Source organism: Canis lupus, chromosome 18 (assembly GCF_048164855.1).
Source record: "Canis lupus baileyi chromosome 18, mCanLup2.hap1, whole genome shotgun sequence".
NCBI classification, from domain to species: Eukaryota; Metazoa; Chordata; class Mammalia; order Carnivora; family Canidae; genus Canis; species Canis lupus.
The window spans coordinates 42,870,002-42,897,337 of NC_132855.1; the positions used below are offsets into that span (position 1 = coordinate 42,870,002).

General features: G+C 38.0%; 2 protein-coding genes across 9 annotated transcripts in view; both read left to right on the plus strand.

The window, feature by feature from the left end:
- Window positions 1–160: 160 nt before the first annotated feature.
- FAM133B (family with sequence similarity 133 member B) lies at window positions 161–22,536 on the plus strand. Of its 2 annotated transcripts, none has more exons than XM_072784198.1 (11): window positions 161–306; window positions 7,689–7,786; window positions 9,606–9,684; window positions 10,575–10,649; window positions 10,785–10,817; window positions 11,256–11,318; window positions 12,080–12,172; window positions 13,436–13,486; window positions 15,097–15,189; window positions 17,549–17,596; window positions 20,757–22,536. In XM_072784198.1, exons 1-11 carry the CDS (start codon window positions 283–285, stop codon window positions 20,841–20,843), a joined length of 744 nt encoding a protein of 247 aa, XP_072640299.1. In that variant the 5' UTR covers window positions 161–282; the 3' UTR covers window positions 20,844–22,536. The 2 variants fall into 2 exon arrangements, with proteins under 2 accessions (XP_072640299.1, XP_072640300.1); XM_072784199.1 differs by lacking the exon at window positions 161–306 and adding an exon at window positions 724–908.
- A 150-nt stretch (window positions 22,537–22,686) lies between these two features.
- The window catches only part of PEX1 (peroxisomal biogenesis factor 1), a 71,809-nt gene continuing 67,159 nt past the window's right edge, over window positions 22,687–27,336 (plus strand). For all 7 annotated transcript variants that reach the window (XR_012011054.1, XR_012011055.1, XM_072784186.1 and 4 more), the window contains exon 1: window positions 22,687–25,329. Coding sequence is in view for 4 of the 7 variants with exons in the window: in XM_072784186.1 (XP_072640287.1) it covers window positions 25,272–25,329 (58 nt within the window). In the remaining 3 variants the exon portion in view is untranslated. The remainder of the gene's footprint in view (window positions 25,330–27,336) is intronic.

Here is a 27,336-nt window from a genome sequence, read left to right on the forward strand (position 1 = left end):
CCCGACGGAGAGCGCCGCCCGGGCGACACGGCGGCGGGCTGGGGCGCCGGGAGGGAGCCCGCCGGGAGGCCCCGGGAAGCGCGGGCCGGGCCGGGCCGGGCCGGCGCCCGCCTCTCCTCCGCAGCGGCAGGTGGCGCTGTGGCCGGCCGCGGCCGCCCGGCCTGCGCGGCGCCTCTCTGCGGGCCGGGCGCGGAGTCGGCCGCGGGACCTGCGGCGGGCCCTCCCCGGCCGCTCTGTGGCCCGCTCTCCGTCGGCGTCCGGCTGCGCGGTCGGCCCTGCACCATGGGGAAGCGGGACAATCGGGTGGTGAGTACCCGGCGGGCAAAACGGCGGCGCGACGCGGACCCGGGGAGGAGAGCGGCGCCCCTTGCTCCTCCCCACGGGGCCTGGGGGTCCGCCGCGGCGCACGGACCCCGAGCCGGGCCGCCCAGCGCCCCCCGTCCCCGCCGGCCCGAGACGCGCGTGCGCCCTGCGCGCAGTTGGCGCCGTGGGGCCCCCGCGCTCTCCTCCCTCCCCCTGCCTCCAGCGCCCCTGCTTTGGTCAACCGCGCCGCTCCCCCGGCAGTGCCCCCGGCTCCCTTCCCTCCCGCACCCGGGCTAGCGTGCCCAGGTGTGAGGCCCCCGGAGAGCCGCGACGCGCCCTCTCCTCGGGGTCGCCACCCCGGCCCCGCGCCCCGTGGTGCGCGCGCAGGGGCTGGAGGCGGAGGCCCGGGCGCCCCCCACCCGCCCCCCGCCGCCCGCAGCGCGCCCAGGGTTAGCGGCCCGCAGACGCCGGTGTGAGGACCAGGACCCTGCATCCTGGCGCTCGGAGTCGGATCCTCACTCCCGGCACTGCCTGGCACCTAGTAGGCCCTGTGTCGGAATGAAGGGCGCAGACCGCGGGCTTGGGAGGCGGGCAGAGACTGGAAGGTCAGTTTTGAGCCCTCGGGAGTCGGGTGCCCGGGACAAGTTGCTTTTTCTTCTCTGAGCCTCAGCATCTCCCTCTGTAACGGGGCGTCACTGTTAATCCACAACTTTGCAGATTAGTTGGAGCCGCAAAAGGCAAATGGCCAGGGAGTGCTTGGCCTGAGAGTTGTTGTTCTAGTGAAGGAGATGAAAGAGACCCAGGAATAAGTCATGGCAGGAGGAATAAGGAATGCCGTACGGTGGAGAGTCGCGGTTCTCAAGGCGTTCAAGGGAAGGTGCTCTGGGCAGGAGATGGGAGGAAGGCGTTCTGCACGGCTGCTAGGTCGGTCTGGGAAGTCCACGTTATGAATCACCGACTGGATCGGCGGGAAGCGTTAGGGGATTAGCAGTAAGCTTAGGTTGCCGCTTTACAGTTCCTGGGTTGATCTTTTTTTCCTTTTTTTAAAGATTTTATTTACTTATTCATGAGAGACACACAGAGAGAGAGAGAGAAAGAGAGGGGCAGAGACACAGACACAGGCAGAGGGAGAAGCGGGCTCCATGCAGGGAGCCCGACGTGGGACTCGACCCCGGGACTCCAGGATCAGGCCCTGGGCTGAAGGCGGCGCTAAACCGCTGAGCCCCCCGGGAATCCCACCTCGATTACAATGTTAAGGAATATTCTTTTCTCCTGCTTCCCTGATTGTAGGTCAGACCTCGTGGTATCCTGATTCTTCATAGAGTTGAAAGGGTGTTGTGCCCCAGCATCCTTAGGTTTGAGGTGTTGAGTGTTTTGATTCTTTAATGACTGAGGATTTGAATGTTTAGAAATCATCAGACCTTGGATACAGTTTCATGCAGAGGCCTAAGAGGTTTGTTTTTTTACTGGGGAGAAGTGTTGGTATCCACGTCCCTTTAAAGCATTCGAAACTTTTCAAATTAGCTTCATTTACAAGAACATTTTGATAATAACTCTGGGCTCTACTTATTACCCAGTATGTTGTCATCGCACAGTGTTCTGGTAACATTTTTTGCTTGCATTTGAAAGGTTGTGGGAATGAAAACATGAAATCAAGAGTTAGAAGACAGATTGTCACATTTACTCTCCTCATTTCATAGAGGAGGAGATGGAACTGCTTAAACTGGGACCAAAACTTGGGTCAGCTGATACTTAGTTCAGTACATCATAACTCTTAGTTTTAAATAAAATTATTTGCCTCTGAAAATAATGGCATTTTTTTCCTTCTTCCATTGATGGTAAAAGCATAGTTCTAAAGATGAGAGAATTGCTTTCTAAAAAACTCAAAGTCCACGTTGAAAGCTTTGTTGTTTGTTTGTTTTATTTAAAGACTTGACTTTGTGGTGCCTGGCTGGCGCAGTCAGCAGAGCAAGCTACTCTTGAGCTCAGGGGTTTAAATTCAAGCCGCAGGTTGGGTATAGAGATTACTTTTAAAAAAAAAAAAAATTTTTTTTTAAATAGACTTGGCTTTTTAGAGCAATTTTGGATTCACAGCAAAATGGAGCAGTGAGTACAGAAGGTTCCCATATATTCCATGTTAGCAGTCATGCCCAGCCTCCCCTACTTTCAAAGCTGCTCTAGAGTGGTTTGTTGTTACAATTTTTTTTTGTAGTGTTACAGTTGATGAACCTAACTTGAAGCATCATTTTCACCTGAAGTCCATTCTTTACATCAGGGTATTGTATATTGTATAGTCTTTATATATATATATATATATATATATATTATATTCTTGAACAGTTTTTTTTTTACCTGAACATTTTAGTTCTCAAGATTTGTAAAAGGCTCTTAAATTCATGATAGCCACCCTTTGTCCCCATTGTTTTCCAGAAGTTCCTTCATGTTCTTTATTGTTCACTTTGTGCCCTCTAAAACAGATGTATCCTCTAGATAAAAATAGGTAATCAAAGTAACAAATGAAGTTCTGCATACTTTGTTCTTGCATCACTCTTTTCAGTACTGCCCACTTACATATTCCCTTGAGCCCAATTTGCTATCCTAAGTTGCCTTTTCTAAGATTTTATTTTATTTTAAGATTTTATTTATTTATTCATGAGAGACTCAAAGAGAGAGAGGCAGAGACATAGGCAGAGAGAGAAGCAGGCTCCATGCAAGGAGCCCAATATGGGACTCGAACCCTGGAATCTGGGATCACGCCCTGAGCCAAAGGCAGGTGCCCAACCGCTGAGCCACCCAGGTGTCCCTTTAAGATTTTATTTTTAAGTACTCTCTACACCCAACGTGGAGTTTGAACTGGAAACCCCAAGATCAAGAGTTGCATGCTCCACTGACAACCAGCTGGGTGCCCCAGTATCCTGAGTTTCAAAAAAGATTGTTTTCTGTTACTCAAACTCATGCAGCAGTTTGCAGCCAGACATTTCTCACTACATATGAATACAGAGTGTTTGATTTATAAGATCACGGTATTTAAAGTGATTTAAGTCATAGAGAGTTCAAGAAATTGCACAGTTTCTGTATTTTAACTGATGCCTAACCACGTACCCCTTAATGTGAAGAACATTTGCTTTTCATACTGATACATAATAAGTGAAAAGGTCTTATCTTTATAAGAAAATAAATCCTTTTAAAAAAAAAAACCTTTCTATTGTGCACAGTAAAAAGCATTTTTGCTTAATGATAATGAGCATAAGATACACTTACATATTGCTATTACAATGGAAATAATTGAGATATTTGGAATATGCTTAAGCAGACTAAGGATAATGTTTCAGCCAAAAGCCTGAAAGTTAAACCTTAATGCATAGACAATGCATTAAGTGGTTCATGTGATTGTACCATAAGTTGTCTGTAGCTGGGGTCCCTCGGTGGCTTAGTTGGTTAGAGTAAGCATCTGCCTTCAGCTTGAGTCCTGGTTCTAGGATCCTCGAATCAAGCCTGCTCCTCCCTCTCCCGCTGCCCTGCTTGTGTGCGCGCTCTCTCGCTCTCTCTCTCTCTCTCTGTCAAATAAATAAATGAAGGGATGCCTGGGTGGCACAGTGGTTGAGCATCTGCCTTTGGCTCAGGCGGTGATCCTGGGGTCCTAGGATCGAGTCCCACATCGGGCTCCCTGCATGGGGCCTGCTTCTCCCTCTGCCTGTGTCTCTGCCTCTCTCTCTCTCTCTCTCTCTCTCTGTCTCTCTTGAATAAATAAATAAGATCTTTAATAAATACATTAAGTAGATAAATAAAATCTTTTAAAAAGTTGTCTATAATTAATAGCTTTAGTATGTGAATATACTACTTTACTATTTAATTTTCTTCTGAAGTGAATTGTAAGACAGACTGATTATGTGCTTTGGGGAAGCAGTTTCACAGTAGACATTAAAGCACATAAAAATGTTGATGTACCTTTAAAATACATGCTAGAATATTTGAAGACTGTAAAACATGGTAAATGTGTTAGGATTTTTTTTTTTTTTAAGTAGGCTCTTCACCCAACATGAGGCTTAAACTCATGACCCCAGGATCAAGAGTAGCATGCTCTATTGATTAAGCCAGCCAGGCACCCCAGATTTTTTTTTTTTTAATTAGAGTGAAAAGTTACCACTGTACTTTGTGAATTTTTTTAAATATTTTATTTATTTATTCATGGGAGACATAGAGAAAGGCAGAGACATAGGCAGAGGGAGAAGCAGACTCCATGCAGCCAGCCAACGTGGGACTCGATCCCCAGTCTCTAGGATCACACCCTGGGCTGAAGGTGGTGCTAAACCACTGAGCCACCTGGGCTGCCCTGTTGGTGAATTTTTCTTGAAGACAGTTCAGCTCTCTGAATTGGAGTGGCAGTATTATGGTTAAATTTTTATTTCATTTAATATTATGATAATGTTTGTAATTTTTTTTCTTTTTCTTTATAAAGGTAATGAGTTTTTTTTTTTAATCTCTCAAGTGTATGAAATGATAGAAGAGAACATCTGCCTATACATTTTGGTACATCTGGATTTTTAAGAAATTTATAGCTGTTTATTAAAATGGTATCTTATATTTTGAAAACTTGCTTTTGCTTTTCATTTGAGAAATCTTGGACATCTTTCCGTATCAGTAACTGTAGATCTTTCTCATTTTAGTGGCTGCATAGTATTTCATTTTGAGGGTATACTTTATCTCAGTTTGATGGCTCCTTGGGGGTTTCCAGTTTTCCCTATTTTAGTAATTTAGTTTTGAATATCCTTGTATATATTTGCATTCTTTGGAAATAAATAGTTTTTACAGTTTTAAACTTACGATGATTTATACTTAACTGCTGCTAGAATTATGACATGGTATCAGAGAAATGAAAAGATGATAGGTATTTCCTGTTTTAAAAATCAAGAACTTGGGGCACCTGGGTGGCTCAGTGGTTGAGCATCTGCCTTTGGCTCAGGTTGTGATCCCGAGGCCCTGGGATCAAGTCCCACATCAGGCTCCCCGCAGGAACCCTGCCTCACCCTCTGCCTATGTCTCTACCTCTGTGTGTCTCTCATGAATAAATAAAACCTTTAAAAATAATAAAAATTTAAAAAATAAAAATGATGAACTTGGCTTTGCACATTGTACTTGCTTTTGGTTAATATGATTGTCAGTGTCATTAGTTGAACCAACAACCCCTGTATTGCAGCCTTCATTGGTTGTCATATTTCCGCATGAACTGAGTGAAATTCTTGGCAGAGACAGTTGAATGAAATATTTGAGAACATAACAGTTGATGTAAAAAATGGCACTATATGCCTCTCTCTAAAGAGAGTTGCATTTGATACTCACATCTAGTCCTGGTTCTGTAAAAATCCCTGACATTAAGAGGTCTAGCATTAATTCCTGCCTGTAAGAAGATAATGTTAATGGATTTTTTTTCTTCCCAAGTAATTAACTCAGCAGTGTCCAGTTGAATGGAAGTAGTTCTCAGTATGTGTTGTTTATAATAGTTTATATTGTTTGCTCTGCTGGAGAAATCTGGAAATCTAGAACTCATTTGTTATTTGGGAAATACTGTTCATTTTCGCAGGTTTTGTTAAATGCAACAAATACATTAATATCCTTTCAATTCTTTGCGAACATTAAGTATTAGGTTTAAGGCCTTAAAATCAACCTGGATAGTAGACATCTTCAACCAGAATTCTTTTTTATTTAAAAAGTGGAAGAGTGGTCCTGGGTGGCTCAGTCAGTTAAGCATCTACCTTCAACTCAGGTCATGATCCCAAGGTCTTGCTCAGCAGGGAGTCTGCTTCTCCCTTTTCTCCCACGCAGCTCGTGCTCTCTCGCTCTTTCTCTCTCTTTCTCAAATAAATAAAATCTTTGTATGAATTGGCTTATTCTAAGTACCTCATAGAAATTGAATCATATAATATTTGGCTTTTGTGTCTAGATTGTTTCACTTAGCATGTTCCAAGGTTCACCTACATTGTAGCCTATTTAAGATATTTAAGATTTTCATTTCTTTTTTCTTTTTTTCTTTTTTAAGTGGAGGGGCAGAGGGAGGGGAGAGAGAATCTTAAGCAGGCTTCATGTCTAGCGTGAAACTGAACGTGGGGCTGGGTCTCATGACCTTGAGATCACGACCTGAGCTGGTATCAAGAATTGCATGCTTAACTAACTTAGCCATCCAGGCGCCCGAATTCCATTTCTTTCTGAGGCTGAATAGTATTCCATTGTATGTATATGCCACATCTTGTTTATCCATTCATCAGTAGATGGATATTTGGACTGTTTCCACCTTTTGGCTATTGTGAATAATGCTGCTATGAACATGAGTGTACAAGTATCTGTTTGAGTCCCTGTTTTCAATTATTTTTCAATTCCACTTAGAGGTGGAATTGCTGGGTTGTATATGGTCATTCTGTATTGAACTTTATGAGAAAAACAAGTTTTCTATTCTCACCTGCAATGTGTAAAGGCTCTAATTTCTCCATATTTTTGACAGCACTTTTTATTTTCTGTTTTTGATAATAGTCCTCTTAATGGATGCAAGGTGGCATCTCATTGTAGTTTGATTTGCATCTCCCCAATCACTAGTGAGTTGAACATCTCAATTGAATTTAAATTAAAAAAAAAATCTGTTTATGTGCTATTGGACATTTGAATATCTTTTTTGGAGAGTTGTTTATTCAAGTCCATTGAACCTTTTTTAATTGGGTGTTTGCTCTTGAGTTGTAGGATTTCTTTATGCATTCTGGATATTAATTTCATATCAGATGGATGAGTTGCAAATATTTTCCCCATTCTGTGGATTGTCTTTTTGCTCTTTTGGTAGTGTTCTTTGATACACAAATGTTTTAATTTTGATAAAGTCCTATTTATTTGTTTTTTCTTTTGCTGTCTGTGCATAATTTGATTTTTGGTATTAACAATTGGCAAGTAAAATTGCCATCAGTATGGCATACTATTTCCTGAGATTAAAGATATAGTAGAATAAACAATGAGTTTAAAATTAGAGCTTTAACTTCTTTGCAACTGAGTTTCTTCATCTGCTAATGAGCATAATGTTATCAGCCTTACGGGGTTATTGAGCTTTAGGAGAAAACATTATAAAGTCATCTTACAGTAAGAAAGAAGTATCATTATTATTTTCATTAAATCTCTGGTAAAAAAGAATTTTTTTTTTCTATGAAATAGCGGTATTACTCATCTCCCAAACTTGTGAGACTTAGTAGAGCATTAAATTTATTTTTTGTAATGAAAATTTGGCTAGTCAAAGTGTTCATGCTTAGTTAGGTATACTATGCATTTAAAATAAGGAATGCTTGGTGAGTAAATGAGCATTTGCATTTTTGATTTTTTTTAATTGTGTTAATTTTTGTTCTTTCCTCAAGGCCTATATGAACCCAATAGCAATGGCCAGATCAAGGGGTCCAATCCAGTCTTCGGGGCCAACAATCCAAGATTATCTAAATCGACCAAGGCCTACCTGGTATTAGTGAAACAATTTAAACATTTATTTTCATAAACTTTTTAAAGGTTACTGTTACAACTTTTAGTCCTTGCAAAGCAATTGTCACATATGTAATTTTTTGAAGTGATATTCATAGGTGCTTTCTTTTCAATGTATGAAACACATGCATCATCAGTGTAAAGCAAATGTTTGAGAACCCACATCCTGTGTAGTTAAAGAGCTACCAGTTATCTTTTTCATATTGGTATCTTCTCTATCCCCTAAAGAGACCTTAACCTTGCAGTGTTTTAAGCTATTTAAAATGGTAGGTTTGACTAATTTTGCCTTTCATTGAGATGTAACTAGATGTTAGGAAGGATAATGTTAGGTCATGTTTCTATTCTTATCTGGTGGCTTTTCAATAAGTTAGAATTTCCCATAGTAAAATTTCTGTTTTAAATTGTTTTTTGGGTTTTTATTTGCTCTCTTGAGTAGCTCCTAAGATAACTTATGACAAACTTCACAGTTGTTAGCTTCATAATCGTTCTAAGTGCCCCTAAAAGCTGGGCAACTATAGTTGAAAGTTGTGCTTACATATAACAGGGAATCTTTCCTTTGGGTTAAATAGATAGTAAGCCCTATCTACCTCTTAGAGTATTCATGAGTGCTATTGTTGACTATTGCCACATACCAGAAGATTATCCCAAAACAAAATATGTTTTACCTTTAAAATTGGAGAGAAGAAATGAACTTTAAGAAAATGCTCAAGCAAGTATATTATGTGTGTCAGAGTTCCCCTAAGACAACTCTTAGGCAATTTGCTAGAAGGGCTCAAGCAAGTATATTATGTGTGTCAGAGTTCCCCTAAGACAACTCTTAGGCAATTTGCTAGAAGGGCTCCCAGACAGATGTACTCTTAGGTAAGATTTATTACAAAGGGTACCAGCCACAATCAGCAAAGGGAAAGGATGCATGAGGTGAAGTCTGGAGGAGAGTAGGCTTAGATATCCAGGGTTTCTTCTCCTATGGAGTCACATAGGACACACTTAATCCCCTCACCATGAGTTGTCTTAACACATATGAGATGTTGCCAACCAGGGGAGTTCATTAGAGTCTCCTGTGCCCGGGGTTTTTACTGGGACCTGTCAGCCTCTGCCTGTCAAGTGCCAAAATTCCAGACTCCCAGAAAGAATGCAGGTGCTCAGCCTCAACGGTAGTATTTGTGCAGACTGGCACAGTGAGCCACTCTTAGGAGGAAATGGTAAGGACCTTTCCAAAATCCAAGTTCCCAGATGCCAGCCAGAGCCAAACTTAAGCAGGCCTTTCTGAGAATAAATAGTCAGGCATGCTATGTCACCCCTTTTCTGTATAGTATGTGAGATACATTATAAATAGAATTTTAGTAATAAAATAGAATAGTTTAAATAGACATTAGCTCACCCTAACACTAAAACTGCTAGCTTTGGGACCCTAGGCAGATTTCTTACCTTCCTCAAGCTTCTCTTTTTTATCTGGAAAATTGGGGTAATAATACTGTGTTTTCTCACAGGATTATTATGAGGATTAAAGGAAAATGTATTAAAAACAGTGCCACTTACATTAAGTGCTCAGATGTTTGGTGTGTTAGCTTTTATAATCCATGCTTAGAAAAGAAATGATATCTCAGTGGTATCTGACAGACTGTATTAATGATAATTGATTTACAAGGATGTGAAAAAATTTTTAATGTATCAACACTGAAATGGAGGTTTATTAGGATATTAAGAAAATTTTATTTAGGAGAGTTTTGTTTTGTTTATAAGCATCCATCTCTCATTTGAACTGCTTGAAAACTTATTTGTATATTCTATTTTTTAAGGGAAGAAGTGAAAGAACAACTAGAAAAGAAGAAGAAAGGCTCCAAGGCATTGGCTGAATTTGAAGAAAAAATGAATGAGGTTTGTAAATAATACCTGTTTGAAAAAAATAGGCACCCCAAATGTATGATTTCTTTAAAATAAAAAGGAAAACTGTATCATAGTAATGTATGTCATCTTAGGTTTTCTAAGTATTAGGTTCTTCTCTTTGTCTTCCCATGCCCCCATATTTCCCTGGGAATACCATGATGTTTGCCTGTTTTGATTATAAACATGTATGTAGTATTTCAGCTACAATATAGATTAATTCAGGGTTGTCTTGCTGGTTTAGCTGGTAGAGCAAGCAACTTTTGGACTCAGGGTTATGAGTTTGAGCCCCATGTTGGGTAGAGAGATTACTTAAAACTTTTAAAAAATATATGGATAGATAGATACTATCTGGAAAGAGAATCTAATCATCTTTGTTAAAAAAAAAAAAGTTCTCAGCCTCAGTGATAATACCTAGTCCTCTCAATATACAGTGGAGAATTCCCACTCTTTACTATCCTCTTTGAAAAGAGCTTGTGGGTGGTGCCTCGATGGCTCAGTCAGTTAAGCAGCCAATTCTTGATTTCAGCTCAAGTCATGATCTCAGTATCATGGGATGGAGCCCCATGTCAGGCTCCAGGCTCAGCTAGGAGTATCATTGTTCCTGTCCTCCCCTCCCCCCCAATCCCTCCCTGCTTGCTTGCTTGCTTACATAAGCGCGCGCTCTCTCGCGCTCTCTCTCTCTCTATTTCAAGAGAGAACGAAAGAAAAGAGCTAGTAAAGGGTCCTTTGGTGACAGGGTTCTGGCACCTGGAGTACCTTTTCCTTGTGCTAAGAGGCTGAGATGGTGAGAGGTAGAGAAGAGAGGGAAGTTAGTGGCTGTCTATATCAGGTGTATTAGAGGGGATAGATAGCTTCTGATGTTGTTTATAACCTTTTTGCAGAACTGGAAGAAAGAACTAGAAAAACACAGGGAGAAATTATTAAGTGGAAGTGAGAGCTCATCCAAAAAAAGACAGGTAATACTTTTTTGAGCTTAATGCTGTTCTTAATGTCACATTTGTGTTTTCATAATCTGTGTACTACTATCAGTAGATAATTTTAAAAACTCACACCAACTTATTTAGATTTGTACTTTATTTGTTTACTTTTAGAGAAAGAAAAAAGAAAAGAAGAAATCTGGTAGGGTGAGCAAAAGTTTTCCATTCTTCTAAATGTTACAATTAAGAGCCTACAAGAAAAGTAAGAATGATTTATATGATCTGTATGGTAACTGTAAATGATTCAAGGAGCCTTGAAGTCCTTTGATAGTTACGAGTGGGTTTTGTTCAATTAGCAGTATAAAGAAAAGTACCAAACTCCTAATAACCTAGTAACTCCTCTATTGCTGTCAGGGAGAGAGAGGGGCGGGGGGGGGAATTGACTACCATTGGTATATCTGTTGTTACCTTGTTTAGCCTTTTTCCTGTGTTTAAGAGACTGTGACATAAAACATTTTGATATTTAAGTCTCAAATATGATATCTCTCAGACGCTAGATTGCTTTTGTTGAGTATTTGAAAGACTTAGTGATAAGAAAAAAATTCCTGCATCTCACAAGCTTTAATTGTTTTGTGCTTGGTCAAGTATTCATCTTCTTCTTCATCAAGCTCTGATTCTTCCAGCAGTTCTTCGGATTCTGACGATGAGGTAAGTGGAAATCCATTATGGAATATCTGTTAGAAATGTTGACTTCCATGTTTTGGTTAATTATCCATAACTGAGAGCACTGACATGAATAAATAACTAGATATTTAAATATTAATATATATGTATATATATATATTTAGGTTCCTACATTTGTCTTTAATCTCTTAAAAATATCTTCTATGAAATTCTGTGAAATGGAGTTAAAAAGCTAAAATACTGTTTGACTAAATGCTACAGGTTACATGTGACTCATATTACTGGACTTTTCTTTTTTTATAAAACAGGAAGGTTAGTATAAATTACATTTTAACCAGTACTTATTTTTAAAATTTTTTTTTTAATTTTTATTTATTTATGATAGTCACAGAGAGAGAGAGAGAGGCAGAGACACAGGCAGAGGGAGAAGCAGGCTCCATGCACCGGGAGCCTGACATGGGATTCGATCCCGGGTCTCCAGGATCACGCCCTGGGCCAAAGGCAGGCGCTAAACCACTGCGCCACCCAGGGATCCCTTAACCAGTACTTATTAAAAAGAGTATCTAGCTCACTCAGAGCGTGTGACTCTTGATTTTGGGATCGTGAGCTCGAACCCCCACATTGGGTATAAAGTTTACCTTAAAAAAATTATTAAGTAAAATATGAATTTACAAGCTGATTCTTTCATTTAAGATGTGTTCATTGATAAAGGTATGATATTAATAAAATGCATCAATTATATTTTTAAAACCAAAAGCAAATGTTTTTAAAAATGTTTTATATAGGATAAAAAACAAGGGAAAAGGAAAAAGAAAAAGAAGAACCGTTCACATAAGTCTTCTGAAAGCTCCATGTCAGAAACTGAATCGGACAGTAAGGTAAAATTACTCAAATTAGCAACATTCTGTATAGCAAACATATTTATTTAAGTTTTTCTTTTAAGTCATCCTGTCTTAAATTACTCTCAGTTTAGAAATTAGATGCTATTTTTTGTACTTTGATACACTGTGCCACGTAATTGATATATTAATAATATCTTACATATGGCATTGTATTGTTCTCATACCTCCACATATGCCTCCATGTCTCAGCATTTCCATGGCAGCTTTATAATAAGCATGGCAGATATTATTTTTCCCACTTTCATAAAGAAGTGAGAATTCAGAGAAAAACACATACTCCATTATCTGGCCCAGTGTTCTTTCCGTTACACATAAATCTGCTCTGTGCTGTCCAGATTTGTGAAACATAATTGGCTCTCAAATGTCCGAGGTAATAAGAAATACATGCAGGTTGAAATAAAATTGTAGATTCCTGGGCCTCATCTTGAGAGTCTGATTTAGTAAGTCTGCTTAGGCTCAGAATTCTACATTTTTAACAGATGTCCTCTATGATTCTGATATAGGGGTGTCCTTGGACCTCAGTTTGATAAACACTATCATAGGTTCCCAGGAGAACAAAATAGCTGTCTGGTTTGGGAGCAAATCTCTACTTGTTCTAGTATGATTTCTTCTGACAAAACGCCCAGCATCTAGAAAGTATTCAGTAAATGTTGGTTTTCTCTTTGTCTTTTAAGATCCAATCTAATGATACTGATAGATAAGCTTTATCAAATGCCTACTGTGTTAGGCACAGTTCTAAGCACTTGACATATTAAATCAATCCTCTCAACAACCCTCATCCACTTTATGGATACAGTAGGCTCAGGTGGTTAATGGCTAGGACCGAAAGAATCAAAAGCAGAAATTCTTACCTCTCCTCCTTATAGGGAGAGTAGAATCAGTAAAATCAGATTAGTGGATGTCTGAGGACAGTGTGAATTAGAACCTCAGTGCATATGACCACGACAGGCAAAAATAGGTAAATGGCATTAGGTCTTATTTTAAAAGAAACCATGTGGTTATTACAGATATTGTCATTTTAGGTATATAAAGATTTGATAATACAGGCAGATAAAGGACGAAGCCTCATTTCCTTACAAGCACATATTATATGCAACATACATTTCTCCTTTATTTTCAGAATAAAATTCTGGTATTGAAATAACTTTTTTTTAGTCATAGCGCAAATCACTTTTTTGCTGTTTTTGTCCTTATGCTCTTTTACATTTAAAATTGATATGTATATATGTGTTTGTATAGGATAGTTTAAAAAAGAAAAAGAAGTCAAAGGATGCAAATGAGAAAGAAAAGGTAATTATAATTTTATATTAACCTTTAGTCTGTCATACAGTATTTCATTTGCTTCTCGAAGTTAACAATAATGTGTTCTTCCTTTTAACTTGAGAAATTTGTTTCCTTTGCTTACAGCATTTTGTGTTGATTTAAGGGAATTTTTAAATTCATTGTCAAAGGTTAAAAGATCAGAAAACTATTCCTACAGAGATTTTATTTTATTTTATTTATTTTTTAAAGATTTTATTTATGAGAGAGACATAAGCAGAGGGAGAAGCAGGCTCTCCACAGAGGGAGCTCAACCACTGAGCCACCCAGGTGCATCCCTACACTATCTGTGGTTTCTTCTGACTCTTTACTGTTTGGTTTCTTATGACTCACTATCTGTATGGTTTCTTATGACTCTTTACAGTTCTATAATGTATAATTAAAGAAAAGGAGGGTGCCTGAGTGGCTCAGTTGGTTAAGCATCTGCCTTCAGCTCAGGTCATGATCCCAGGGTCCTGGGCTTGAGCCCCACATCAGGGTCCCTGCTCAGTGGGGAGCCTACTTCTCTTGCTCCCTCTGCTATTCCCATCATTGTGCTCTCTGGTTCTTTCTGTCAAATAAATAAGTAAAGTATTTTTTTAAAAAAAGACTTTATTTATTCATGAGAGAGAGAGAAAGAAAGGCAGAGACACAGGCAGAGAGAGAAGCAGGTTCCACGCAGGAAGCCCGATGTGGGACTCAATCCCAGGACTCCAGGATCACACCCTGGGCTGAAGGCAGCGCTAATCCACTGAGCCACTCATACTGCCCTAAATAAAATATTTAAAAACAAATAAGGGACGCCTGGGTGGCTCAGCGGTTGAGCGTCTGCCTTTGGCTCAGGGCCAAAGGATTGAGTCCCACGTCGGGCTCCTTGCATGGTGCCTGCTTCTCTCCTCTCTGCCTATGTCTCTACCTCTCTTTCTGTGGCTCTCATGAATAAATAAATAAAATCTTTTTTTAATATTTTTTTAATTTATTATTTATGATAGACATAGAGAGAGAGAGAGAGAGAGAGAGAGAGAGAGGCAGAGACACAGGAGGAGGGAGAAGCAGGCTCCATGCCAGGAGCCTGACGCGGGACTCGATCCCGGGACTCCAGGATCGCGCCCTGGGCCAAAGCGCTAGACCACTGAGCCACCCAGGGATCCCCTATAAATAAAATCTTTAACAAATAAAAATTAAAATTAAAAGCAAACAAGAAAATAAGGTAGTTCCTGGCTGGCTCAATAGGAAGAGCATGTGACTTGATTTCATGGTCATGAGTTTGAGTTTCAGGTTGGGTGTACATGTTACTTAAATAAATACTGTTTTTAAAAAGAAAGAAAATAAGGAAGATATTACATCTCAGTGGACATGTAGTTATTTCCTTTCAGGTTATCTAATAAAAGCGTTATTTTATTGGAATTAAAGATGGTAAATGGCATCAATTTTAGACATATCTAAGATGAAAATGAGATAATTTTTGTGATAATTGAAAAGTTATTAATAAAATTTGTGTGACGTGGTCTTACATCTATTTGATCAAGATATGTGTGTTTATTTTGTTCTTTTTTATTGTTTAAATCCAGTTTGCCTACACGTGTATTTATTTTTCTTAGGACATTAAAGGACTCAGCAAAAAAAGAAAGATGTATCCTGAAGATAAACCATTATCATCTGAGTCCTTATCAGAATCAGATTATATTGAGGAGGTAAGTATATGATCGAATCCATTTTCTTCACTTTAAAATGTTTAATTATTTGTTTTTAATAAATACAAGTCAGTAGAAAGAAATACTTCATGAATATTCAATTTACTCCTCTTTTATGTGTACAGTGAAATAGAAATGGAAGTTGTTCCATTTCAGAATGGGTTTTTCATTTTCTAGAGGATGATTATATAACTAATATAATAATTATCCATATTTACAAATCTCTACTCTGAGCTATATTATTTTTATTCTTCTAATATTTACTTTTTAGTATACTGGTATTTTGATTACATGACATGCTTTTTGATATGTAGTGTATTGAAACCCAGCAGTCCCTTGTTTCTGTTTGGGACTACTACTAGTAAGGGAGTAGAATGGCAATGAAGTAAATCAGAAATGTTGGTGTGGTTCTTTTCCTATCTATAAAGTTAGGAAGTAGAATTAGGTAGTCTCTATAGTCCTTTTCAGCTCTGATGTTCCTATCTTAGATTTTTTTGAACTCTATTAGAATAAGAGTCCATTCTTAGTTAATTTTAGGTCTGTAAGTTATCATCTTTAAAGTATTTCTCTCGGACTTGGTTTCCTCATTTGTAAAATAGGACCTATTGCCCCCCTCTTTTGTAGCAGTATTTTATAATGCCCCCTGAAATGAAATTGAATTGGAAGTGAATTGAATTGAAACTGGAGTGTATGTAATGTACATAATCTACACATTTTATACTAATATCCCCTTAAAAATTTAAAAAGAAATATAAGAAAATATTAGTATATGATTTTACTGAATTGTATTTCAGTGCTTAAATGCTTGAGTGTGATAACTGGAAGACAAAACCTTAAGGCAACAAAATTCAAGCTGTAGCGGTACATTACATATGCCTTTCAAAAACTGTACAGTGGTATTGTCATCAATGACATTTTCCAAAATGATGAACAATTCTCAGTGAACCTCTGAATGAATGAAACAAAATACAGTCTTCCCTATATTTCTATGATTTTGCATTTCTGGGACACTCATTGTATCTTAAAACCCTGTACAAAATACTTTGTGTTCATATCACAATAAATTTAGCTTTGTAGGGACACCTGGGTGGTTCAATGGTTGAGCATCTGCCTTTGGCTCAGGGCATGATCCCAGAGTCCTGGGATCGAGTCCTGCATCAGGCTACCTGCATGGAGCCTGCTTCTTCCTCTGCCTTTGTCTATACCTCTCTCTCTCTATGTGTCTCTCATGAATAAATAAATAAAATCTTTTTTAAAAATTAGCCTCTGTACTATAAATGGATTTATTACATGGAATGTCTGGCAGGCTGTCTAAAAGTCATGTCAAGGTGGTCTTGGATGTCACATGACAGCATCCCCTGTCAAGCTGGCTATATTGGTTGCAGTCATAACTACTACCATCCCCAGTCATTGTTACAAGAATAACAACAAAAAACAGTAATTTCTTAAGTTCCTCTAGAGCACTAATCTTAATATATATTACACTTGGACTTAACATTAAATATGCATAAGCTTTAGGAACTTTCAGTTTAGTCTTAAATCCAATGTACACTTCAAAAGATTAATATAAAATAATAATGGGGTAATAAAACTTTTTTTTTTTTAAGATTTTATTTATTTATTCATGAGAGACAGAGAGAGAGAGAGAGAGGCAGAGACACAGGCAGAGGGAGAAGCAGGCCCCATGCAGGGAGCCCAACGCGGAACTCGATCCTGAGTTTCCAGGATCATGTTCTGGGCTGCAGGCGGCGCCAAACCGCTGAGCCACCCAGGCTGCCCAGTAATGGGGTAATAAATGTTACTTAAAAGGATTTTAATCCATTGGTTAATACTGAGTACGCCGTGCATATAGCTACCATTTAAACACCAAAGAGTAAGAGAAATACTTAACTTTATTCCATGCACTTCCCCTGGAGGATGGATATTATCTCGATTTTACAGATGATGAAACTGAGGGTAATACATAGCAGAGGTAGGATTCAGAGCTTGGTCTGTTTTATTTCAGAGCTCATGCTTTTTACCCACTGTTCCTAACTGCCCTTTTTTTTTTATTATTTATTTATTTATTTATTTATTTATTTATTTTTTTATTTTTTTTTTTTTGTGCTGAAAGGGAACCTAAGAGAAGCCCTCTAGAAATTTAAAAAATCTTAATTTTCTTTCCTTTATGTTTCTCATTGACTTGTCATTATATAAACAGGAGTTTGAAGTATAACAAGGTATTTAAAATAGCATTTGATCATCAAAATGTTTTTTACACATAAATTTTAAAGATGTAAGGTGTACGGTAGGGAATTTAAAAAATGTCTTGAGTACAAGTTACATATTTGTCTTCTCAACAAAAATTCAAACTTTTTAGGTACGAGCAAAAAAGAAGAAAAGCAGTGAAGAACGAGAAAAAGTAATAGCAAGTATCACTTATATTTTTTACATGACAATAGTGTAGCTCTTCTGTTTGATATAAGGTGAATCATGGTAAAGCACAACTTGATATACTGAGGCCAAATAAATATTCATCGGGAAAAAGTATGGTATTCTACTTTACCTAATGGGCTTGAGCAAATTAAATTGGCTCAGGAGAAAGGAAGAATGATCTGGTAGGAAACATCTGTTTCCCATTTCAGTATTTTATTCAGTATTTCATTTTATTTTACTCCATATTCAGTAAACTTGAACTTTTGTTTGGCTATTTTAAGCCATAATATGAAATATTAGGTATGGTGATGCCCTCCATCCTCAATAGTAATTACTTTCAGGTTGGACAAACCTGGTAACATTAGCAGAAGCAGCCTCTCTTAGCACAGGCTGCAATGAGAAATAAGCAAGAATGCGACAATATAAATGTTTCAATAATAAAGATGATTCTTTTGACCATTTCTAAAGCCAGCTCTGCTCTTATGCAGATGGAGAGGTATGAAAGGAGAAAGAAGGAAGAGGAAAGAAAATGGAAGTGATATCTTTTCAGCAGACCAACCTAGGGAATGTGGATAATGGATATCAGAGTAATTGCAGACCATATCGTTAAAGCAATTTAGGAGAACTAAGTGTGGGTGATGGCCTTTGAAGGCATTTTCTTAGGAACGGGTAAAAGAAAAATGAGAATGGCATCTTTTGTAGGTTTGAGGGTAACTTCCCCTTTTCAGAATTTCTCTTGCTCTTAAAATGAGGGTCCTTCTCTGATAGATTCACCTGGTAATGTATGACTCAGAAGTAACATTTTAGGTACTTTAAGATGAAGGCAACATTTAAGAGACTTTCCTGAATGGAAAAATAATTTGGGTGAAGACTGCTTTGGTCTTTAGATGATTCAGATTAAGACATAATACTAATTAATTTTGGATAATTCTAATTTATACTTACATACTACACTGTTTCATGCATTCAGCCAGCATGTGTTTATTAAGCATCTCTGTGCAGGCACTGTTGGTGTTGGTAGTGCTATTACAATGGAATAGGATAGGTAAAAGGTTGACATGTGAGAGTGACTTTAGAGAGGGAAAGCTTCTCTGGGGAAGTAAAATTAAGCTAAAATAGGATTTATCAGAAAGAACCAATCATGTGAAGATCAAAGGAAGAATATCCTAGGCAGAGAAAAGAGCTAAGGACCTCTGGTAGGAATGAGCTTGATTTGTTTGAGGAACTGAAAGGGTAAGTGTAGCTTATACCTAGTAGGTAAAGAGGAATAACAGGGACACCTGGTGACTTAACAGTTAAGCTTCTGCCTTTAGCTCAGAGCATGATCCTGGAGTTCCAGGATTGAGTCCCACATCTGGCTTTCTGCATGGAGCCTGCTTCTCCCTCTGCCTATGTCTCTACCTACCCCCCCTCCCCCGTGTCTCTCATGAATAAATAAATAAAATATTTTTTTTTTAAAAAAAGAGGAATAACGGAGATCTCTGGGTGGCTCAATAGTTTAGCACCTGCCTTCAGCCCAGGGCATGATCCTGGAGTCCCAGGATCGAGTCCCGCATTGGGCTACCTGCATGGGGCCTGCTTCTCCCTCTGCCTGTGTCTCTGCCCCTCTCTCTCTGTGTGTCTCTCATAAATAAGTAAATAAAATATTTTTTAAAATGAAAATAAAAAAAGGAATAACGTACAGTGAGGTTGAGATATAAGCAGAGGCCGTATCACAAGCAAGGTGTATGGGTTTTCATCAGAATGTTCTGGGAAGATATTATGAGTATTTTAAACAAAGAAGTGACCTGTCTTAACTTTACATTTTTAGAATGCTTTGGCAGAGGAGGTTGAGTGGACATAGGTGAGGAATGGTGTTGTTTGTATACAGTGATAGTAATGGAGATGGACTAGTCTGATGGATTTGAAATATGTTGTGGGCTTAGACGGTAGAGCTTGCTTGCTTGCTGCTTTGGATGTAAAGAGTGAAGTTAAAGCAGAAAGCGGAGTCAAACATAGCTTAGATTCTTTGCCTAAAGTAAAAGGATGAATTAGAGGTGCCGTTTACTAAGGGGATTTGAGCATTGTTTATGGTAATTTTAGATAGACCTGCTAGGTAACCAGGTAGACCTCTCAGTCTTGAGTTCAGAGCACAGGACTAGATATGAAGATTTGGTATGTAAGTGGTATTTAAAGCATGGGGTCTGAGAGAGCATGTGGAAAGGGAAGGAAGGAAGCCCTGAAAGGTCAAGCAGAGAAAAAAGAACCAGCACAGGAGTTGAAGGGGTCTTTGCAGTGGAAGAAAACAACAGACAGAGGTGTCGTGGAAGCCAAGAAGAAAAGTAGTTTTAAAAGAGTGTAGTCAACTATCCTCTTATGAAAAAGTAACACAAGAGTCAGAGTTCAGCAAAATTGTAGCTCTCTTTATCCAGTCACAATTTGACTACTTTTTCTAGGCTTCTAAAAATTAAGCATCTGAGTGCCTGGCTGGTTCAGTCAGTAGAGTATGAAACTCTTGATCTTGGGTTTGTGAGTTCAAGCCCCACATTGGGCTTAGGGCTTACATAAAAGTTTTTTAAAAAGAAAAAGCATTTATTTTACCTAAAAGCTAAGTAGACTTTTCAGCTGCACATCAATATTTTGTTACCAGTTAGTTGTTTGGTTGGTTTATTTTAATTGTTAATTTAATAATTACAATAGTGCTCAGTTTAGGCAGGACATAATTTGTGTTTCTGTTTATTTAAAAAATGCCAGGTATAACATACCTGTTTGCCAAAAAACTGTCATATAAAAAAACAATTGTATTTTGCTGTGATGTGAGGATTTCTTTGTAGTAACTACAATTACTTCACCTTTAGAAATTATATAAGAAATTATATAATATATAATACAGCAGTTGATATTATTATTCATAGAATTTATTTTCTACAGGAAATTTTGTTTAAAAGCTACATTTTTGTACTAACAACTTAGTTTTTATCTTTTTGAAAATCAAGGACTCTTAAGTCCTCATATTATTGATTATTGAGACTTTTTAAAAATGTTCTGAGTAGTTCCCTTGTTGTCTAGATAGTTTGAAATAATTATATAGTAGTTTAAAAGGACCGTGATAAAGTTGTTTTTAATTTGCGTACTTTCCTGCAGAAATGTCTAACCGGGAACTATCTTTACAGGAAAAAACAAAAAAGAAAAAGAAGCATAAGAAACACAGTAAGAAGAAGAAAAAGAAGGCTGCTAGTTCAAGTCCTGACTCACCGTAACATTAAGAAAAATCAGGATTCCCTTATAAAGAAAGTGCAATGTCTAAGGAAATTTCAACTGTGAAAATTATGACATAATTACTAAAATGCATGAATTTTCTTGTTTTTAGAATTATTCCTGGACTATTCAGTAGCCACTCGGGTGCCGCTGTGTGAAAGGGCCATAATTGTTGCCTGCTGCTTGAACATCTATTTTTTTCTCTTCCAGTGCTTAACAACTCGGGGAGATAATACATTGCAGTTGTGCTAGTGGTTAAGATATTTGGGGATAAAGTTAATATTTTTGACTAGAAGTATCTATTGATAAATCAACAGAAATCGAATCTGGATACATCACTAAGATGTAATTAGCAATGACCAGATAATTCTAGTTAACATTTTTGAAATAGGGATCACATTGATACTTCAAAATCCTTATTCTGTAGATAAATGTATTTTAATTTTTTCCCCTTATATACTTTTATTTACCTGGGGAAGGAGCTTTTAGGGTTGGGGGGTGGTTTGCTATCTCTTTAGCTAGCAGAATAGTGTGCCTTTTATCCTCACACATCCTATTTTTGTGGACATAGTAGCCATGCTTCATGGGGAGGTCAGAGCTGGGTATAGCCATCTTGCCCCTAGACATCTTTGGACTTTGTCGTTTGCTGCTTTGAGTGAACCAGAGAAACAGCCCTTTGCAGCATGACAGAGCTCCAGAAGCTCTGGGATTTACCTCCACTTCAATAATACTGAATGTTTTTTAGCATTAGAATGTGTTATAACATTTGAATTAATTTTGACTACAACTTTGGCTTTGGAGAAGAATCATTTAAAATAGACACTGGTACTTTTTGAACTTGATAGCTAAAGATTTAAAATGCATGTTTTATACTGTTAAGTTTTAACCAGTCAGGAAAATTTTATGTAACCAGTGATAGTTATTTTATTTTTGTAAGAATTTTGTTTAGGCTGCAATGTTTAGCTTTTATTAATTCTTTATTCTTGCTATCTTAAATTCCTTACTGTGTTTAATGGCATACTTGCCAAGATACTTAGCATGTAAACAAAGCAAGCTTTTGATTTTTTTTTTTTTTTAACAGCTTCATATTGAAGCTGAGACTTAACCATAAACAATTGAATGGCAGGCCTGGTATGCTGTGTCTTGTTACATAAAGCTATTGCCAGAATCTTAGTAAATATAACATTTTAGAAATTTGTCTTTGTATATTCATAACAAATGATGACAAGTTAAGTGAGAATTACATTATTGCTCTTCCTGTGTCATATTTTACTAAGATTTTGTGCCTCATATCTACTGCTGAATTGTTTACTAGTAATGTTAAAAGGAATTGATAAATCATTTTCACTTTACATTTTTATATAATCAGGTAACATGAAATATAATTTGATGTACAATTTTGCCTGTTACAGAGGGTGTGCTAATTATAGTGATATATGCACAAAACATTTTGGCATGACAAGAGGCTGAATAAATAGCTATTTTACTTAAAAATAGCTGTGTTCTTATCAGCTTCCTTTAAGTCCCAAGTAAAGTTCTAAAGATCAAGAAACACTGCTAGGTGGTAAGTGGATAAGACATGTCCCCAAGTTTTTAGCTGTAAAAATATATTTCCCGGTAAGCTTCCTTAAATTTTATGCTTAAAGCTTCATACTCTTTTTCCTAATAAAAGATATCTATATACTCTTGAGTACACAGCAAGTTTGAGGGACATTTTTTATCCAAAAGGAAGTTTCTTAAGATTGTTCACAAAAGTGCTAAAAGACAAGTTTATCAGGTTATTTGGTGATGAGTTTTGGTATAAACTTAGAAGTGTTCCTTTGTAAACTGGCCCAGTACATGATGATTATGTCCCATTAGAAGCAACTGTTACTAAACTGAGGAAGAAGGTGACCTGACAGAAAAATTGTATTCTTTCCAGACTATGTTAACTGTCTGGAAAACATTTTTCTCATCGTTCCTCTGTTAGTAGCCTTTTTTTTTTTTTTTTTTTTTTTTAGTTCAGTTAACATATAACGTATTATTAGTTTCAGAGGTAGAGTTCTGTGATTCATCAGTTGTATATAACACTAGTGCTCATTACATCAAGTGCCCTCCTTAATGCCCTCATCCGGTTACCCCTTCCCCTCCAGCAACCCCAGTTTCCTATAATTAAGAGTCTCTTAGGGTTTATCTTCCTCTCTGATTTCATCTTGTTTTATTTTTTCCCTTCCTTCCCCTATGCTCCTCTGTTTTGTTTCTTAAATTCCACATATGAGTGAGATCATATGATAATTATCTTTCTCTGATTGACTTTATTTCACTTAGCGTAATGCTCTCTATCTAGTTCCATCCACGTTGTAGCAGATGGAAAGTTTTTTTTTTTTTTTTTTTTTTTTGATGGCTGAGTTAATATTCCATTGTATATATTTACCACAGCTTCTTTATCCATTCATCTGTCGATGGAAATCTGGGCTCTTTCCATAGTTTGGCTTTTGTGGACATTGTTGCTATGAACATTGGGGTGCAGGTGCCCCTTCATTTCACTACCTCTGTATGTTTTGGGTAAATACCCAGTAGTGTAGTTGCTGGGTTGTAGGGTAGCTCTATTTTTAATATTTTGAGAAACCTCCATAATGTTTTCCAAAGTGGTTGCACCAGCTTGTATTCCCACCAGCAGTGTAAGAGGGTTCCCCTTTCTTCCTCTGATGGTAGCCTTAACAGTCTTCTTTTTAATAAGGTATGGGAAGAAAATTTAATTAAGTGATATTATGTGCAAATCTCATACTTCCTCCTCCCACCAAACCACCCTTTTTCCTGATTAATTTTACACCAATTTTATAAACACAGGGCATGTTATTTAGATAATGCCAAGGTAACTGCAACAAAATTGATGAGTGTCTGAATCAAAATATTGAATTTATACCAGTACTTTCTTTATCTGGTTGTTTTGAATTCATGTAGTTGCCCTTTAGTATAGTTAGGTGTTTTTTTTTTAATTATTATTTTTTTAAGATTTTATTTATTCATAAGAGACAGAGAGAGAGAGAGGCAGAGACACAGGCAGAGGGAGAAGTAGGCTCCATGCAGGGAGCCCGATGCAGGACTCCATCCCGGATCCGGGGATCACACACTGAGCCGAAGGCAGACGCCCAACTGCTGAGCCACCCAGGCATCCCTAGTTAAGTGTTTTAAATACCATAAGAGTGTCCTGAATTTAGTTTATCCAAAGGGTAGATGTATTGCTTCAGTCAAGGTGTGCTAAAAGCCTGCTGTCTAATATTCTTTCATTTGATGAAGAACAGTAGACTAGCCTCAGAGAAATTGAGACCGTTACTCTTCAAACTTAAAGTGACAGGTTTCACTCTTTTAAAACATTGCTGGTATTCAACTAAAATTCAATGAACATTCATCTGGTATTTCCTAAAGAAAAGTTCAGAAAAGCTTTTTTGTCCCAGTTGTATTTGCTTTATTTTAAAACTCTTATTTAAAATTTGTATGAATATAGTGTCCTAAACTCTAAAAATCAGTTTAGTACATTTTCTTGCCTTACCATAGTGAAAGTTAGCAAACGTAGACTAGGAGATGTTTGTTCTCTGTATTAGGATTGGGCAGTAAACAAGAGTTAGAACAGTTTTTGTTTTGGCCACTTTTTGCATGGCCTCAGCATGCTTTCTTACCAGTCAGTGAGGGGTACAAGTGTGGCTTTACATTTCTCTAGGACCTCCCAGACTGAAGTCTCTCTTTGGTGATCATGAGAGTACTTAGAGTTTTTATTTTTTAACTTTTTAAAAAGAATTTATTAGGCGTAGAGAGAGAGCATGCATGAGCAAGGGGAGGGACAAAGGGAAAGAATCTGAAGTAGACTTCCCACCAAGTATGGAACCCATCGCAGCGCTCGATCCCACAACCCCAAGATCATGACCTGAGGTGAAACCAATAGCTGGACACCCAACTGACTGAGCCACTCAGGTACCCATTAGTTAGAGTTTTTAAAGGAGGTTATAACCTTTGAAGGAGCTATTTATAGCCTGGAAAAAATATTTTATTTCGGTGTTAAAATAAAGCCTTGATAATCTTACTTAATTCTCAATTAGGTATTCAGATAGGAAGGAAACATTTTCAACCATACAGTTTGTGCTAAGGAAAAATAAATGAAGTACCATCTAAAGTGGTGGTTAGCCCTACAAAAACCATAAATGTTGGAATTGCTGTAGATATTTCAAATCCCAATAACATTAATGAAATTACTGCATTTATATTGGGTGGTAACAACCTTGCTGCATATTTTTCCAATCACTTGAGAACCTTCTGTGTTTGGTTGCTGGAATGTTGCCATGGTCACATTCTTTGGGCATAGAGTAGTGAACTGTGGAATCAGTGGCAACCCAGGACATGCAGGGTGGAACTAGGGTGTTAGAATTCTGCAGTGTGTTGAAGCCTCACTTAGCATGGACCAGAAGACTATGAAGAAACTGGTGGAATCCATCAGTAATACTGTCAAGAACTGTAAGTACTAACTAGACATCCAACACTGCCTGAATACCTTTATTCCATAAAATAGAAACATTGACAGACCTGTTGGACATTAACAAGTTCTTTGTAACTCCCAAAATAGAGTTCCTCTCATTTCTAATATTCTCGCCATTTAAAAAAATAAAAGTAATTTTCTCAAAGTCTAAGGACAGTCTCAGGATTCTCAGTCAGGATTGCTTGTTGTCATACCCGAGAGACAAAGCAATTCCTTTTTAAGGTCAGGGCAAGGAACCCCCTCCCCCCCAAATCTGTTATATTGAATTTAATAGCACTTGCAATGTGCTATTTCTTCAACATCTAAAAGATCTTCTGTAGCTGTCAATCCCCTGCCTCTATGGGGAGTTTTTGTGCCAGAAAACTCAGGGAACTGGTCAGAGTAAACCTTTAAAGTTTGAGTTTCATCATATTTCAGACTGTATCAGAATCAGTACTTGGTTGACAGATAATCCTTTAGCACTTACACTGTCATAAAAGTCCTTATATGACTCCACATACACAAATATATTTTGGGACACTTGATTAAAATATTTTAAGTGTAGGGCTCGTGTAAGTTCACTTGTGATCTATTTTTTCTTACTCCAGTTGTAGTTTAAGCAATGAGTTCCTCAGGCCCTTCTAAGGTCTGTTTTTCTAATCCTGCTGTTAGACAACCCTTAAAATTCATCTGGCAGGTGTAACCAATGTTGGATGTAATATCTTCCGTTACTTGCTGTTTTCTTAACAGTATCTTGAGTTTTATGACATTCAAAAGGAAATTTTGCAGACTTTAAAAATCTAACTCCTCTCCCCATTCTGGAGAAACTGTTTTCATTAATGTCTGCTATCTAAATGTGTATTCAATACCATAACATGTTATTTGAAAGCAATTTTCTGAAAGTCTCTCGGTTTTGAACACGTAATACTAGACTGATCCGTATTCCATATAGTCTCCTACAAAGAAGATACTTAACAATTATTTGAAAAGAGGAATGAGTTGCATTCCTTTCCAAAGCTTTGATGCTAAGTTAGAAACAAAAGTTCAGGCTATAGCTATTCACCAGTGTAACCAGATTACTATTTTACACGCCGATTACTAACAACTCATGTTTATTGGGCTCTTCATTGGGAAGTTGCTGTGCTAAATGGTTTGTGTTCATCTTCAATTCTCAGAACAAGCCCAGTGAGGTAGGTGATATTTTCCATGTTTTCAAATGAGGAAACCCAAGTCTTATAGATTGTCTAAAATTTCAGTGGACTTTTCTGGTGGGGGCAGGACTAGAACAGGTGATGCCAGAGCCTGCACTCAATCTTTATTTCTCAAATTATAGAGTCTTATGGTCATTTTGTATGTATACAACTTTTATGTATGTATGTATACAACTGTGCCATAGTAAGTACAGAATGAAAGTTGAATTTGGGGCAGCCCTGGTGGTGCAGTGGTTTAGTGCCACCTGCAGCCCAGGGTGTGATCCTGGAGACCCGGGATCGAGTCCCACGTCGGGCTCCTTGAATGGAGCCTGCTTCTCCCTCTGCCTGTGTCTCTGCCTTTCCCTCTCTGTGTGTCTCTCATGAATAAATAAATAAAATCTTAAAAAAAAAAAAAGTTGAATTTGGCTCAGTTCTTGGGTCCTTCAGTAAGAGACAAGGGTAGACATTGGCCTCTCATGACTTTTTTTGTTGTTGTTCTTTTTTTGTTGTTTTAAGATTTTTAAGTAATTTCTACACCTAACATGGGGCTTGAATTCACAACCCCGACCGAGATCAAGAGTCAAATGCTTTACCAAGCTGAGCCAGCCAAGTCCTGGAATTTGGGTCTTCATAGGCATGAGGAGGGTTAACAATGAGTGCTGTGTTGGCCTCCTTTTCTCAGGAAGGGACTGTCTTGAGGCAGCTGGCTGGAATAAAATATGGAGCTAGAGCTGCATTGCCCCGTATAGTAACCACTAGCTATGTGTGCCTTTTTTTTTTTTTTTTTTTTTTTTTTATTTAGGTAATTTCTAC

What these genes read in the sequence shown, in the direction of transcription:
- FAM133B (XM_072784198.1), top strand. Translation starts at nt 283, where the DNA reads ATGGGGAAGCGGGACAATCGGGTG. An exon ending in AAACTGAATCGGACAGTAAG is followed by an intron (nt 12,173 to 13,435) that starts GTAAAATTACTC and finishes GTGTTTGTATAG; the next exon opens with GATAGTTTAAAAAAGAAAAA. An exon ending in AAGAACGAGAAAAAGTAATA is followed by an intron (nt 17,597 to 20,756) that starts GCAAGTATCACT and finishes CTATCTTTACAG; the next exon opens with GAAAAAACAAAAAAGAAAAA.